Genomic DNA, 14,647 nt, shown 5'->3' with positions numbered 1-14,647 from the left:
TCCAAGGAGAATCAACATCATTTACTACAAAGACTACAAGATCCCGCTGCTATCAGATCCACCTCCAATCCAAACGACCGCGCTTCCCTCTCCAATCTTCCCTCATCTCGCATACATCTACTTCTTCGTCCCCTGCTCAACCTTCTCGCCCAAATCCTTCGCCGTCGTCTCAGCGGAGTTCCCAAACCCCGTCATCCCCTCCCCAACATACCTCGCCCCCGCTCCAATCGCCTGCCCCGTCTGCGTGATCCCCGCGGCGATGTACTCGCCGGCCGTCCCAATCGCGCTGTTGGTGTTCTCCTGCGCCGTCCCCGCGGCGCTGGAAGCCTGGTCCTGCGCGGACTTGGCGTAGCTGCCCGCTTGGTCTTGGGCGGATTTGGCGCCTTCTTGCGCGCTGGAGAGGGCGCTGTTGGCTTGGTCTTGGGCTGATTTGACCGTGTCTTGGGCTTTGGATTGGAGGTCGGACATGGTTGCGGTAGATGTTCTCTTTCTACTTCTTTGGGTTGGGTGTTGTGAGATGTAGACTGGTGATGGTAGGTGAATATATCTGATCCTTGTGCGATGCTACTCGAAAAGGCAAACGCGTTCGACAAAGCAGGGGCCTTCCACCTTAAGTATACCCACATTCATGGCAAAGAAGAGATCTACCTGTCCTCCGTGACTGACAGCTGCACGGTGACGAAAGCGATGATCGAGGCGCGGGGGTTTGGGTGTGATGAGCATGAGCGCATGTGAACATTCCTGAGCGAGGAGGCACGGCGATAGGTCATGAACGTCTGAATGGAGTTGCTGTAGGTGTGCTGCAACGCAGCTTAGCTACTGGGCGAGCTCGTGCTGAAACTCTATCGCATCGATATCTCATGCAGTGTAACCCGTTCCCCAAGCGTTGCTGATTCGATGTTTATCTGTGCGAACGACCCGTGACTTCTTTGCTCAGAGTGCTCCCTGTGCTTGCTCGTCGTGCACTTTTGCTATTCTCTATGCGAAGATTGGCACGTCGACGCCATACTGGATGTCTCGAGTCAGCCAAAGCGTTACCAACAAGATGACGTGATGCCACTCACATTCAGTGGGTTATTGAACCGCAGGTTCTGATCTAGATCACTGATCTGCTTGATCTCCGAATCGGCCAAGTCGAAGCTGCACACGTCCAGATTCTGCGCGAGACGTCCCTGGTTGTTGCTCTTGGGGATGACCGCAATACCACGCTGAGTCGCCCACCGAAGGAGAACCTGAGCCGGGGTCTTGCTGTGCTTGTCGGCGATGGTCTTGACGGTGCTGTGGTCGAAGAGAAGTGGGGTATCTTGCGCCTTTTGCATGTTCAGCTCGAGGAAGGACTGTGGGCCAAAAGACGAGTATGCGGTGACGACAATATTGCGGCTCTTGCACAGTTCGAGGAGATCGTTCTGCACGAGATATGGGTGGTGCTCGATCTGGAGGGTCTGTGGCAGGATCTTGGCATAGCGCTCCACGTCGAGCACCAGAGCGCCGTTGTAGTTCGAGATACCAATCGACTTGATCAGGCCCTCCTCGTACAGCTCCTCCATGGCGTGGTAGGTCTCCTCCAATGGTGCCTTGCTGAGGGAGAGCTTGTTGTTCTCATCCTTGAAGCCTGGTGGATAGCGGACCGATGGGTCGACATACTTCAGAGCGATTGGGAAGTGGATGATGAAGAGGTCGAAGTAGTCAACACCCCAGTCCGCAAGTTGCTTCTTGGCGATGGGCTTGACGCGCTCCTTGTCGTGGAAAGAGTTCCAGCTGGAAAGACACATGTCAACATAGGATCCTCACACCGAATGACGCTTCAACTCACAGCTTCGAGACGATGAAGAGGTCCTCGCGCTTGACGAGACCATCCTTGATGGCACGTGCTACACCTTCGCCAGCCTCCTGCTCGTTGCCGTAGTCGCAGGCACCGTCGAACAGGCGGTATCCAGTCTTGATGGCGTTGTACACTTGGTCGGCACAGGTGTCGTTGTTCACCTTCCAGAGACCGAAGCCCACAAGAGGCATCTATGCAATGTGAGCATCATTCTCTAATCCAATGCTTGCTTGCCTGTTTACCTTCTTGCCATTGTTGAGCGCGATCGTTGGCGAACTCATTTCGGCGTACGTTCTGAACGTGAAGTGCCCGTTCAAGCTCTGGAGTCTCGTTCTTTGAAGTGGTTGTATTGGAGTGATTGATGTCAAAGGCTTGGGGTTAAAAATCGTCGAGCGGCAAGAGAACAGAAGTGTAGTGGATCTGTTTGAAGCTCAGTCAATAATGCTCTCGTCCAAAGCCATCAGTGGACGAGAAACCAACCTTTTTATACCCAATGACACGCTCATGGACGGCAGAAGACGACTAGTAGGTGTGTAAAGTGGCAGCTCTTCGGTAGAAGCTCTCAGGAAACTTTTCCTATTATAACATCATCTTGCTTCCGGCAGAATGTCCTTCTCATCCCACCAAACCACCCGGCCAGGGCGCCTGCCACCCCCGCTGCTGTGGGGCAACCGCAAGAAGAAGTCAAGTCGGGTCGTCCCCTCCACCAAACAAGATGCGGCTAAAGGGCTAAAGTAGGCGGTAAAATCGACAATCCTCACATGCGCGTTGCGGACATGCTAGATTGCCGGCTGTGTGCCTCGAGTGCGGTTGACTGATCCAAGCGAACGTGGCGTCGTGTGCTGTCAACATCTCGGGCCTAATTGGAGAGACACGTGTTGGGATGAGATCTCGATTGTGATGTCTGAGAACCTTGGAAGGCTGGTTCAACGTTCAAGATTTCAATTGTACAAAGTGTTGGAACCTGAACGTCGCTGGGAGACCGCTCGTGGTCCAGATGTCGATGTCCAATTCAAAAAGATGCCGGATTTCCCCTTGGATAGAGGATCTCGAAAGTGTTACACTGCGCCAACAACGCCTTACTTTTCCCACGACCGCCTGCTTCCCATTCTATCGACGCTACGAGGAGAATCGCTTGGTGAATTTGGCAATGACTGCGAGATAGTCAGTCAGACTCCATTCGCGTGCTCTGTTCTTTCGTCGATCAACTCACTGTGAAGAGCAACCACACTGATAATGAATCCAATCGACAGAACCATCACCACAAAGGGATCAACCTTGAGGCCAGGTGATTCATCCGTGTAGAGTCCTAATGTCCCCCGTTAGCCCTGATCCTGCGCTTCGCTTTGCTACACCGCTCTTCTCCGGCCCCTCCTTGTTCTGTGCGCTGTAGATATCTTGGGTGTCACATACTCAGCATAGTGCTGCTGCTTCCACCAGCTCCTGCAGCGCGAGTGCTCGATGGGCGCGCATTGGCAACCTTGTCTGCCCGGTCTGCCGCAGCCTTTCTCCTGATCGCGGTCGCTGGACCACCCGGTGGCTTTGGGGACGCAGGACGAGCAGTAGTCGAGCCGGTTGAGGGAGAGTTGACGGGCGATGAAGGGCGTGGTGAAGACTGTGCAGAACATCCCATTAGCCCTTTCGTCGATCACAACCCCATAAAATATTCCATAGCGAACAGAGTCCTCGCATATGCTGTTTCGGCGATTCTTGACAGTGCCCATTGCTGGAACACGGTCTCGACATGTTCGCGTGCGATAATGCCACGTACCATCTTGAAGGTTCGAATGCCGCTCAGTGCTCGATTGAAGTTGTCGTAGATGCGTTTAGCCGCGTCGTCCAGTTCGTGGCAGGTTGTGGAGTGGGTGTATGGGTTACAATTGAATTTGGCCGGAAATGTGATTTCGAGATGTCCAGAAGCTCTTAGGGGACACGCTGCAACTCCAGAAAGCTCGGACGTCTCGGCACGTGACAAGGAACGTCGTATCTACACATGATGAGACGAGACACGAACATATTATTTCGCAATTGAATGAAGATGAAGACTGATTTGAGCGCCCCACTAAATCATTTTCATTTGTGTCGCCTGTCCATCCCAGCCTTCACAATGGAGTATTACTCGCAAACCCGAATATGGGATATAAACTGAACAAACGCCCACCGCCCAGTGCTGTGCCTCCGCCGCCGAACCAGACAACCACATATGTAGCGCATCGCATTTGTACCATAAAACCAAGACCCAATGACCAGGAGAAGAGCGACCGACCAGAGATACTCCATCCGCATGAAACGCTGTTTGCAAAACCCCCAAATGCCGACGTGTCGACATGCTTCCCCCAATGCCACCCATAGTGCACCAAAACTTTCGAACCAAAATGCAGTAAGCAGCCGCACACGTGCGTAGCAGTCGCAATTTGCAAACACAATCCCCTGGACACCGCCTCAAAATGCATTTGTTGAATGCCGCAAAATCATGAAACTCCACCGCTAATCAATCATTTCGACAACTTGCTGTTTCTTCTTTCCGTCTCTTCACTTCCGTCCTCTTGAGGATTTTCATTCACTGGCTTCCCCTGAGCATACTAGCCCCAGACAGAAGGCTGGACGGCGAGAGTGCTTTTGCCCGATCCCCACACGCCACTGTTGCTCCCCCAGTTTCCAAGGCCAGAGACGTTTTTGTCCGCCGCGATTGGAGGGTTGGATGATGCTGAGGTTGAGCGCTCGTCCTTGTTGATGTTCTGGCCGTCGCTGGCGTTGAAGCCGTAACTGAGCGACGAGGGAGTAAGTGGTGTGGTCGAGCGTTTGTTCAATGCACCAGGCACACCAGGGCCCTGCGCGGGTCGAGTCCCAATCGGCGCAACACCAGACACATTACCCTTCTGTCCTCCGCTGAGTGGTGGCGAAGCGCCTGGTGATGAATTCGACGTGCGGCTGCTCTGCTGAGCCTCATTCAGTAGCCCGAAAGCCTGTTGAGCCGGCGGGTTAGAGATCGGAGACGCAGTACTTTCAGCGCGATCGCGCGGTGGCATCTGAACTGCACCTTCTGCGCCAGCCTGAGCTTGACCGAAAGGATCAAAGGCCAGGGGCGATGGGCCACGACCAGCGCTTGAAACTCGGACGTCCTGGCTCGGCGCGCGTGCACCACCATCCGCGTACATGTTGGCATTGTCACCGTAGAGCGCGCGGTGTTGGCGAGCGATTAATTCGCGTCGGTCGTCCTCGCTCATCGTCGTGGGGCTCATTGATCGATCGCTTTTGACGCCTGCTACACATAGTCAATACACAATCGCACGGTCGCTGTCTCCAAAGCAACTTACTTCGGTTGTACTGCTGCTCTTGGTGGTAGTTTCGCAGCTCGCGCTCACGCTGAGCGGCCATCCTGCGCTTGGCCTGGAGCATCTGCTCGGCTTCACTTTGTCGGCCTCCTGGAAACCGCTGGCCGGCATAGTAGCCCTGCAAGCCAGCAGACCCTGGACGACCTCCCTCATATTCGCTGATTGACTGGTGTCGCGATGGACCACCGAGCATTCGCGGATCTGCGCCATAGTCAGGACCTCGCCCCACGGCTGGCATGCTATCCCTTCGTCCAGACGCACCCGCCATGTTTTGACCTCCCGGCACGGGCCCAGGGAGCCATTTGCCACTCTTCATCAAGTTGTCGGTCGCGCGGTCGATCTCTTCAAACTGCGATGCAAAAGCGTGTGGGTCGGATGGCTGAGACACGGACGATCCAGTGCCGGAGCGCGAGGGAGGCGGCGGCTGCTCCCATGATGGCTGGCGACCAGGGCCCGTCCACGAGCCCTCGTTGTTGTCGTAGAAAGACATTGCCGCGGCGTCGACGAGTCGGTTGCAATAACGGGTCGGATTAGGGTATAAGGACCCGGGTTATAGGCAACGATGAGACGGGTATATCAAAGTCCCTTGGCTGAACGTCGAAATGTCAGTCTCCGATCAAACAACGCACTGAGTGCGCTGGCGCGAGAAGAGAGCACGACGAAGGCGCGGAGCAGCGCTCGACAGCGGCAATCGATCGGTCAAAAGCTTTCTCAGCGGCGCAGCGTAGATCTCCGGGTGTTGGGAAGGTCGTCGGGCAGCAGCGTCTACGTACCTCTGGGGGCCGGCGCGGGACGACTCAAAGGAGGGCGAAGAGCAGGTAAGGAACGACACTGCGGCAGCAACAGCAGCAACAGGAGGAGAAGTAGCAGTCAGTCGCAGCGCGGGAAGAGCAGGAAGAGCAGCCAGCAGCACAAAGTGAGAGTGGAGGGAATTCACCACCTCCACCCTCGAGAGCGCCGGCTCGGCAGAGGACGACAGATGCGCTTTTTCACCGCGCAATCTCCCACGCGGTCCGAGCGCTGCAATGGTTTAATATGCCGCATGGTTCACAGCACAACCGTCTGGAGAAGGGCCTCACGCTCCTCAGCCCTATCGACACACATCGTCGTGGTGCGGTGCGGTGCGACCGTCTGTGTTCCATTGTTGTCTTGTGTTGCTCGGCAGACACGCGAGCCGCCGCACACACACCACGCCGACTCGAGTATGCCGCCAAGCCTGGCACCAAATACCTCCAGTACCCACACTACTCTGCACTCGCCGCCGCCGTCCCCACCCGTCATTCAATTCATACTTCTGCTCCCTCATTTCGCCGCAGAGCCAACGACCACTCGTCCAAACCATCGTCCGCCCTCCCTTTCCTCCACCCTGATGAACACCCGCACCCTCCAACACACCTCCTGGCATCGACACGACGATATCGCCGTTCATGCACCGTCGCTTGAGGTCGCTGCATGGTCGTCGATAGCTCCTGCAGACCCCGCGCGGAAGCGCCTGTACATGTCGTCGAAATGACCAATCCGGCTTGCTGAGAGCTCAGGCTATGAGCAGAAGCGCACCGCGACCCTCGCAGGATGTGAAAAAGCACTGCGCTCCCTGGACCGGAAATAAGTCGCATCACTCGCCAACCCTCCACCGTCTTCGCCGGCGACGTCTCGTCTCGATGATTGTAACGGTACCGACCAAGCGACTGCGTGCATTGCAGATGCAAGTGCCATGCGGCGAATCTCGCATGAACGGACGATTGCATGATCTGGTGTCACCCATCATGAAGTGACATCCGCTTTCTTCTGTACCATGTCCCTCTATCACATGTCTCCTCGGCTGATAACAACCTTGGGGCCAGCATCACAGCAGACTTTTTCCACGGCGGCGCATGACCTGCCAGCATATGCACCTGCAAGCTGCGAGATGCAGGTCATCCATCATCACGGCAACAGAGATGCCCATGCCCTTGCACGGAACGATTGCCGCTCGCCGACCTGCGCTCCTTCCTTATTTGACGCCCGCGGGATCGGACCGATGGACCCCATCTTATATGCGTTACAACAATCAGCCTGATCTGGCTCAAGCACTACCTCACCTCATTGATTCATGGCAGTATCATGTCTTCAGCAAATCAACAGCATTGAGAAAGACTTGGCTCGACAGCCCGTCCACCCCAGAGCTTTGATCCTGCGTCCACTGCTCCAGCTGCCTAGGCCGTTGCAACTACAGCCAATTTGGTGTTGCGAATTCGAGGTATTACGACCTCCATACATTGTCCGTCTTCATTGCAAGTCTCCATGGCCAGACCATCGTCCACTGTCTTGCAACGCCTGGTCATCATCTCTCGCGGCTGTCTTTCCACGGTTTTGAAGATTTGATACTTCGCTCATTTGCGCGGCCGTTACCTGCGTTTCCAGGCGCAAATACACAGCCTTGTTGAACAGTAGTTATATATTCTCTGTCGACGGCAACTCACGACCTCATATCATTTGCTGCCGAGCATTTGTGTTGAAAGCTTTGAGTGCTCAGGAGTCTCGAATTTGGCTCGCACGTGTTTTCGCGCTAATCACCTGACCCAATTCTCCAAGTTCCACCAATGACATCAGGCCAGCATCTGAATACGTCGCCACCAAGGCGCACCTCACCTGCTCGTTCACCTGCTTCTATTTCCCTTCGACGACAACATGGTGGCTGACGAGAACCCAGCAGATGTCCTTGAGCGACTGCCAGCCGCACCAGAGCGATCTGTGGCTGAGGCTACACAGCAATCAAGTTTCCAGCTCTTGGACAAGGTATCACAGACGACCGAGCCATGAGATTGCGCCTTTCAGCTTGCACCTTTCTGCGCCGGCGCTCTTTCGCCTCTTCGTGCGCCTGGTTTGACTCTGCAACATGAAAGAGAAGCAAGGACAGAATCGCCAATTCTCCAAGGCCTCGTCACGCGCGCTGCCCTTGCACCGAGATGTCTTACATGAGACTCGCTTGGGTGGAGGTGTGGTGTGTAACGCTTTCCATCTGTTTGCCCAGTTCCAAGGCACGAGCAAGCTGGAGGGTGCTACCTGATCTCATACGCGTGCCAAAGCAGGAACGCTTGGATAGTAAGGTATGAGCCTGCTGCTTGTTTGCTGAGATCCATCTTCGTAGGTTGCATGCTCACGACATCCATCATAAGACCAAGACACCACTTCAGTATAGATATTGCCCAAAGACTTGAGCTATTCGTCGAATCATACGACCTTCAGTTTCTGGCATATCGGAATCGCCTTGAGCGAAGTCCGTTGTTCGCTGTCCGCATCAAACTCAACATCATCCGATCAATATGTCAAAGCGCGGTCTTGACTCCTTACCGGTAGAGCTTCTGTTCACTCTTTTTCAACACCTCCCGACGTCTTCGCTGATCTCTTTAAAGCTGTCATCCTGGCAGCTATTCTCCAAACTACCTTCGCCATCATCGGACTCCCTGCACGATGCTTCTCGTTGCGAGAGACGTGCTTGCTGGCGAAGCCTTGGCGAAAGGAAAGATATGGAGAACGGTCGACGACGCTGTGTTCTCTGCGACGTATGCGCGCTGGAAGAGGAGTTCAAAGACGAAGCGCCGATTTGCAAGAGTCACCAAGGACGATTCATGACTACTACGATACCCGCACATCTGGAGCCTGACTTGAAGGCTCGACTCGAGCAACTATACATGAGCATACCCGGGACCATATGGGTTTCTTTCAAGAGAAAGTTGTGTGTTCACCGAAAGCTCATACAGGAGTGGGACGACATTCCGTGGTCATGCAATTGCGAATGTGACAGTTGTGGACACTGGCCAGTCTGGTGCTACGTCCGCCTCCACGAAACACATGTGCGAGACAGGATCGAACTCGTATCTTACCAGCTGTCCGAAGATGGCAAGCATGTCAATGAAGAGCGTCGACCACTGCCCTGTAGTGTCTTATGGGAGCACACAGACTCCCTGGAAGAAATGTTCCACACCAAGAGCATGCAGAGCATTGCGGTGCCAGTATTGGAACTGAAAGAATAGGAAGTCGTCCAAATCTTGGTTCACATGCAATCATCATATCCTGAAGCGTCACGCCCTATACATCATCAACAAAGCGAGCCTTCTCGCGATCCATCTGAGGCTGCGGACTCCGCTGTGGTGTCGGGGCAACCGCTCTGGGACGCTCCATGTCCTTCGCAAAGCGCCTCATCCTCACCGCCAGCATCCCCTGGGCGACGGTCAGACATATCAATATAGCCACCAGGACCATCTGCACTGCGCCCAGCGCAACGCGACACCTCCTCTTGTGATTGAAATGCCACAGGTTCTCTTGCTGCCAGCGCACGCTCGTTACGATATCGTGTCGGAAGTTCTGGGGACTCCAGGTCGGTTCGAAGCCATCGCTGCAGATGTTGTGGTCGTGGAAGGCTTCGACGAAGAATTGGAGGACGAGGATACGGCAGACAGCGGAGACGAAGGTGTCGATGAGGAGGAAGTGGGCAAAGGAGGTGATGAGTGTTGGTCGTTTCTGTCAGAGCAGAGGTAACGTTAGAGTTTTGTGCCTTTTTGCGTGTCACAAACATGCTTCTGTTGAAACTCACGGTGACGATGCCGGCCAATCCCAGTGCGCTCAGAAGGGTTCCTGCCCATGCGTACAAGGATATGCTGAGACCGATGTAGAGCGGATCATCGGGCATGTAGGCGCACGAAATGCCGACGAGGGCATTGTAGATGCATGATAGGATGGCGACGGTGACTGGGAAGCTGGTGCTGTAGGTGGTATCTCTATTGTAACAAACACCGTCAGTCAGTTGCATTCGTTCCAAGAAAGAGCTTCACTTTGAGTGACCAAGACAGCTACAACGAATGTACACACCTCTCGTCCGAATCTCGCTGCCCCGCCATCTGTGTTCTGGGATAGCTGTCCAAGAAAATATGCCTTTCTTCCAAAAAGGTCCTGTTTGTCCAAACTGCTATCGATGATGGAGAGCGGTCGTCTGTACCAGACACATTCCTCACCACTGGAGTTTGAGTGTGAGAGAGGAGTTACGAACCAACAAGGAAGAGAGGAAAGAGTAAGAGTAGTCGGAAACAAACTTCCTACCGCAGCATCATAACTAATAAGTGAGAAGATGACAAAACCCAAACCCGAACCAAAGATCCACTACCCGCCCTCTACCGTACAGACTCCAGTATCGACTCACTCCATCCGTCTTCTGTGTGATGCAATGTGCACAAAAACCTGACAGGCCCCGAAGCAGTAGAAGCTACGGCATCCGTGTAAGTCCGGCACCTTGCTTCGACCACTTCGCTTCCCTTCCACTGCGTGTGTGCAGCGCGCGCCCGCCGGCTTGTCCGGATGCGCCTCTACGGTAGTTTTTAGGGCTGATTGATGCTGATGATGCTTTTCGCAGCAGCAGCAGCAGCAGCGAAAGAGAGGAACGGGCGGTATGGAAAAGACCACTCCGATGACCGTGCAGGGCGGTGAGATGCGGTGTGATTGGTTCATTAGAGTTGTGGTCGTGGTTGTTGTGTTGGCTCGTTCGGGAAAGTGTGCGTGCGGAGAAAGACTGGAGTATAGTACATAATGAATGGTACGATACCGTCTCGTTCTTGAATACAACTCGGTCGGATGCAAAAGGGACTACACAACTCGCCCTTGCGGATCTTTTCGCGGACCTTGCGATGCTTCTCTCGCGCGAGAGAAGTGCGTTGGACGCGATCCGGAGACCGAGGAGCTTGGGATTGGATAAGCATTTGGTCAGTTTTTGTAGAGGAAAAGAGAGAGAGGGCCAGGAACAGGGATTCCCGTCGGTATCGATCTTTTGGCACGCTAGCTAGACGGGAAAGTCTTGCTGATCGTCGTGCAAGGCCAAGAATTCTTTCGGGCTCCCGTGGCGCCGCGGAGTGAGTGAAAGTCTGACGATCTTGTGAGAAATCGCCTCGCTGTTCCGTCTGGGCATCTGCTCGTGTGCTTTTTGTCGTTGTCCTCGCACTTCTCTCCATTCCGTCTGCATGCATGGTGCAGCTTAGGGTGTGACTCGAGCGTACTCTGCCAAGGATTTTTGCTTCCAAGCTTGCCTTTTAGCCGGCTTATCTCAGCGTGGATGCTGGACTCCGGTCCTTGTCGATGACTGACTGTCACGGCTGATGATGTTCTGGAATACGGTGGTGGATGAAGGGCTCGCTTACGCCGTTCTTACTGAGGAAGCGAAGATCAACGAATCAGCGGGAGGCTGGTATGGGTAGCCAACCCGAGCCTTCACACGTCCGTAGACTTCGTTGCTCTCAGCTTTCGTGGACAATAGTCATCGACACGGGTTTCGAGCAACCCCCAGACGGAGTGGGCCAGATTGCTTTTAGATTGTCAATCACACTCTCATTACACAACCAGATCAATCTCCTACGTTTTGGGTATCTTTACACATCATTCTCCCATCACAGCCTGCTCGCATTCTCGTCTCCAGCACCACCACTCATGACAGTTCCTTCCTCCCGACCATATAGCACCCATTCTTTACCTCCGCCCGTACTCCACCACGCATGGCACACTCTACCCCTCTCTGGATCCATCTCGCCGCCCACTAGGATCTGCCAGAAGTACTCCTTGCAATGCTCTCTCATGTGATGGTCTTGAACATCGTGGATCATGTCTGCCGTGATCGGGAGCCACTCATCGAGCAGGTCGAGCGGGATTTGAGTGAGTCCGTCCAAAACTGTTAGTGTGAGGACTGCTTGCTCTGAAAGTGGGATTGGGGTTTCCACGGCGGCCTCGGGAGAGCCAGGGTGTAGCGGAATGGGGGTTGTTTCAGCATGCTGCGCACGTTCGTGAAGCAGTTCCAGTAAGGTGGCCGGCATCATTGGCTGGGAGAGTGACAGTGGCGCGGGAGGTGAGGTGAGTTTGAGCAAGGTCTTGAATGCGAGTCGGAATTGCCTGGCAGAGAGGTTCGAGGGGAAGACCTTGAAGAGTGAGTCGACGTAGAAGGGCAGGTTCTGGACAGTCGCATCGGCATTCTGCGGCGCAGAAAAGAGAGCTAACGTGACGCTGTGGGCGGCTTCGAAGATGGGTAGAAGTGGTCCCTGGCCGCCAGCTCTCAGGTAGGCTTGTACAACTGGAAGGAGAACAGCTTCGCTGAATTTCGGAGGCAGCACGAGCGTGAAGTGCTCTGCAGTGTTCAAGAAGAACAAGTCAAGGCATCTGTCCAGAGGATGTTCGGACACGTGGCCGAGCTGCGCAGGCTGGATATCCCGCAGAAAGGACTGCACTTCGAGCGGATATACCCCAAGGATGTCCATTGCAGTGTAGTTGACAAAGTTGTATTGTGAGAAGGTTGCCGATCCTTGGCGAGTTGTGATAAAGTAAAGACTTCGCAACGTGAGGAGCGATTTCTTTGCAATCACAGGTGCCAACGCATCGCTTGCGAGAACACCATCGCTCAAGACGCGGCCTAATGCGCTTCGGAGCATGATGACGCTTGCGAAGAGTGTGGGCTGAAGGACTTTCCACAAGGTCGGGACTGTCACTTTGAACGTTACGTCTTCCAGCTTTTCCTGCTGTTCGGCGCTTTCGACCTGTGACAGTTTATTTTGTCGCCACTGGGTGTTCAACGTCCGCGCGAAGAGCTCGAAGTCGTCAAGGACTGCGGTGACTAGGGCAGGATCTGTGACCTGCTCAATCGAATGCCCGATTAATCGCGCCAGAGGTCCAAGAGAACCGACAAGAGGACCTGAGAGCATTGCTTGTATTTGCTGATACGATCCTGAATGTTGGCTCCATTGCAGCCGACCGTTGGCTCCAGCGAGCACGTCGCGGTCGATAGCCCCAAGGAAATATGCTGATTGCAGGCCTTCCCTAGAGTGCAGCGTGGATTGAACCAGTACAGGGAGAAGTGAATCATAGTCAATTCTTGATCTCTCGTGATCGGAGAGATATGGAAAGCAGTGGTTGAGGACCAGTGTAATCGTTTCAAATCCAAGCTCATCATCCTCGATAGTCTCTTCAAGCGAGAGGTTCGCGGCAGTCACGAGTGCACTTTCAAGAGTATTTCTCATGCTACGTGAGAGGTTCTCCTCTTCTGCTGGGCCGAATCCTAGTAGTAACCCAGCGATAGCAACTAGATGCCGCCATCGCGGAGAATGCTCATCGGCGCCATTGATGGTCGCCTTGATCCAGTCATCCTTGGGAAGAGTTCGCTCAAGCTGGAGTTTCGTGAATTCCTCGTCTGTAGCCTTCTCTAGAAGAGCCCTTTCGTGCTTGACAAGAGCTTGTGCGGCCTGGTGGAAAACACTCAAACATCGCATACACGTTCGCAGTCCTTCGGGACGGACCCAGATGGCTGGGGCCGACAGGATCTGACTTGTGAGCAGTGTGACATTCAAAGGGTTGTTGAGAGTTGTCAGAAGTGATGCTGTAGTTCCAAAGAGCCTTTTAAGGAGTTAGCAATCATCGTGGTAGCTCGAAGGGGTGTTTACTCACCTCGGCGTGTCCTGCTGATCAGTGTAGGTCTGCAGCGCCCTCAGCAAGGTGCCAAGCAGGCGATCTGCTGGCATGATGCCTACGATCAACACCAACTTCCAATTTCAAGGACAGTGTTGGAGTTCGATGTTGTTTCGATGGTTGTTGATGTTCACGCAACGAAGTGATGTGCCTCGGCAAGACCCGGAAGCAACCGACCGAGCCCCAAGATCCTTGCTCCTTGACCTCACCTGCTTCGACGAGCATCAAACATGCAACGCACTAGAGAACATCCATCGGCACTCATGTGACAACAAAACGTATTCGGCTCTCCAAACTGAGCAAAATCCTCATCGGGTCAGGAATAAACTTCTCACCAAAATCCATCAAAGGAGCCGCAACCTCAGCTCCGCCTCATCAAAGAACGACAACATGGTTGTGTACGCCTCCAAACCCAGCCCACACCACGACATAAAAATGACTTACCCAATCTCCCACAGCTACCACTTCCTCAAACTCCAAGTCCAACCGAAACCCCTCTCATACGAAGGACCGCCCTTCCCATCCCTCTACTGGCCCTTCCCCGTCAACGGACCCCAGTGCACGTATCTCTACGATGCCGAGCCCATGTGGCGCTTCACGCTCTACTGGACGCTCATCATGGTCGGCGGCGTGCATCTGGTCGCGTCGGCGTATGCCTGTGCGGTGCAGTGGCGGAACTGGAAGTTGATTTGGATCGCGCCAGTGGGGTATGCGGTGCTGGGCACCGTGGAGGCGTTGATTGCGGGGAATGTTGTGGGTGGGCTGTGAGTCTTGTCTGATGGGACTTGTGTCTTGAGGTTCACGTGCTAATGAGGTGTTTACAGGGCCGGCGCTGTGTATACGGGAGGGTTCTTTCGCATGTCTACGTGGATTCCGTTCACATGGGGCATCATCAATGCACTAGTGCTGATATTATCGTCTTTTGCAATACAAGGTGGACTGTGACATTTCATGAAAGCGCAAAAAGCAACTTCAATTTCGCATTTCGACGTAGTCTCGTTTCATGCTAAACGGCCGT

At 54.2% G+C, this 14,647-nt stretch overlaps 8 protein-coding genes across 8 annotated transcripts; 1 reads left to right on the top strand and 7 right to left on the bottom strand.

Annotated features, from left to right (window-relative positions):
• Positions 1 to 117: 117 nt before the first annotated feature.
• Positions 118 to 468, bottom strand: M409DRAFT_24982 (uncharacterized protein; the record flags this gene model as incomplete). Its single annotated transcript, XM_033807485.1, has 1 exon — positions 118 to 468. One exon carries the CDS (start codon positions 466 to 468, stop codon positions 118 to 120), a length of 351 nt encoding a protein of 116 aa, XP_033665476.1.
• A 510-nt stretch (positions 469 to 978) lies between these two features.
• Positions 979 to 2,103, bottom strand: M409DRAFT_56419 (uncharacterized protein; the record flags this gene model as incomplete). The annotated part of the gene is made up of 4 exons (XM_033813289.1): positions 979 to 1,008; positions 1,065 to 1,758; positions 1,814 to 2,013; positions 2,065 to 2,103. The coding sequence occupies 4 exons, from the start codon at positions 2,101 to 2,103 to the stop codon at positions 979 to 981; spliced, it is 963 nt and encodes a 320-aa protein (XP_033665475.1).
• Positions 2,104 to 2,941: 838 nt separating this feature from the next.
• On the bottom strand, positions 2,942 to 3,596 carry M409DRAFT_56418 (uncharacterized protein; the record flags this gene model as incomplete). The annotated part of the gene is made up of 4 exons (XM_033813288.1): positions 2,942 to 2,976; positions 3,036 to 3,131; positions 3,236 to 3,437; positions 3,594 to 3,596. The coding sequence occupies 4 exons, from the start codon at positions 3,594 to 3,596 to the stop codon at positions 2,942 to 2,944; spliced, it is 336 nt and encodes a 111-aa protein (XP_033665474.1).
• An 808-nt stretch (positions 3,597 to 4,404) lies between these two features.
• Positions 4,405 to 5,647, bottom strand: M409DRAFT_24979 (uncharacterized protein; the record flags this gene model as incomplete). Its single annotated transcript, XM_033807484.1, has 2 exons — positions 4,405 to 5,084; positions 5,140 to 5,647. 2 exons carry the CDS (start codon positions 5,645 to 5,647, stop codon positions 4,405 to 4,407), a joined length of 1,188 nt encoding a protein of 395 aa, XP_033665473.1.
• A 600-nt stretch (positions 5,648 to 6,247) lies between these two features.
• Positions 6,248 to 6,873, bottom strand: M409DRAFT_56416 (uncharacterized protein; the record flags this gene model as incomplete). Its single annotated transcript, XM_033813287.1, has 2 exons — positions 6,248 to 6,649; positions 6,715 to 6,873. The coding sequence occupies 2 exons, from the start codon at positions 6,871 to 6,873 to the stop codon at positions 6,248 to 6,250; spliced, it is 561 nt and encodes a 186-aa protein (XP_033665472.1).
• A 2,355-nt stretch (positions 6,874 to 9,228) lies between these two features.
• M409DRAFT_67725 (uncharacterized protein) lies at positions 9,229 to 10,037 on the bottom strand (the record flags this gene model as incomplete). The annotated part of the gene is made up of 3 exons (XM_033817527.1): positions 9,229 to 9,660; positions 9,734 to 9,902; positions 10,009 to 10,037. 3 exons carry the CDS (start codon positions 10,035 to 10,037, stop codon positions 9,229 to 9,231), a joined length of 630 nt encoding a protein of 209 aa, XP_033665471.1.
• Positions 10,038 to 11,570: 1,533 nt separating this feature from the next.
• M409DRAFT_24977 (uncharacterized protein) lies at positions 11,571 to 13,682 on the bottom strand (the record flags this gene model as incomplete). The annotated part of the gene is made up of 2 exons (XM_033807483.1): positions 11,571 to 13,557; positions 13,609 to 13,682. The coding sequence occupies 2 exons, from the start codon at positions 13,680 to 13,682 to the stop codon at positions 11,571 to 11,573; spliced, it is 2,061 nt and encodes a 686-aa protein (XP_033665470.1).
• A 382-nt stretch (positions 13,683 to 14,064) lies between these two features.
• M409DRAFT_24976 (uncharacterized protein) lies at positions 14,065 to 14,574 on the top strand (the record flags this gene model as incomplete). The annotated part of the gene is made up of 2 exons (XM_033807482.1): positions 14,065 to 14,393; positions 14,454 to 14,574. 2 exons carry the CDS (start codon positions 14,065 to 14,067, stop codon positions 14,572 to 14,574), a joined length of 450 nt encoding a protein of 149 aa, XP_033665469.1.
• Positions 14,575 to 14,647: the final 73 nt, after the last annotated feature.

The sequence above is a fragment of the Zasmidium cellare genome (assembly GCF_010093935.1).
Source record: "Zasmidium cellare ATCC 36951 unplaced genomic scaffold M409scaffold_25, whole genome shotgun sequence".
NCBI classification, from domain to species: Eukaryota; Fungi; Ascomycota; class Dothideomycetes; order Mycosphaerellales; family Mycosphaerellaceae; genus Zasmidium; species Zasmidium cellare.
The sequence above is the reverse complement of the archived record's forward strand: the minus strand, read 5'-3'. Positions and strand labels throughout refer to the sequence as shown.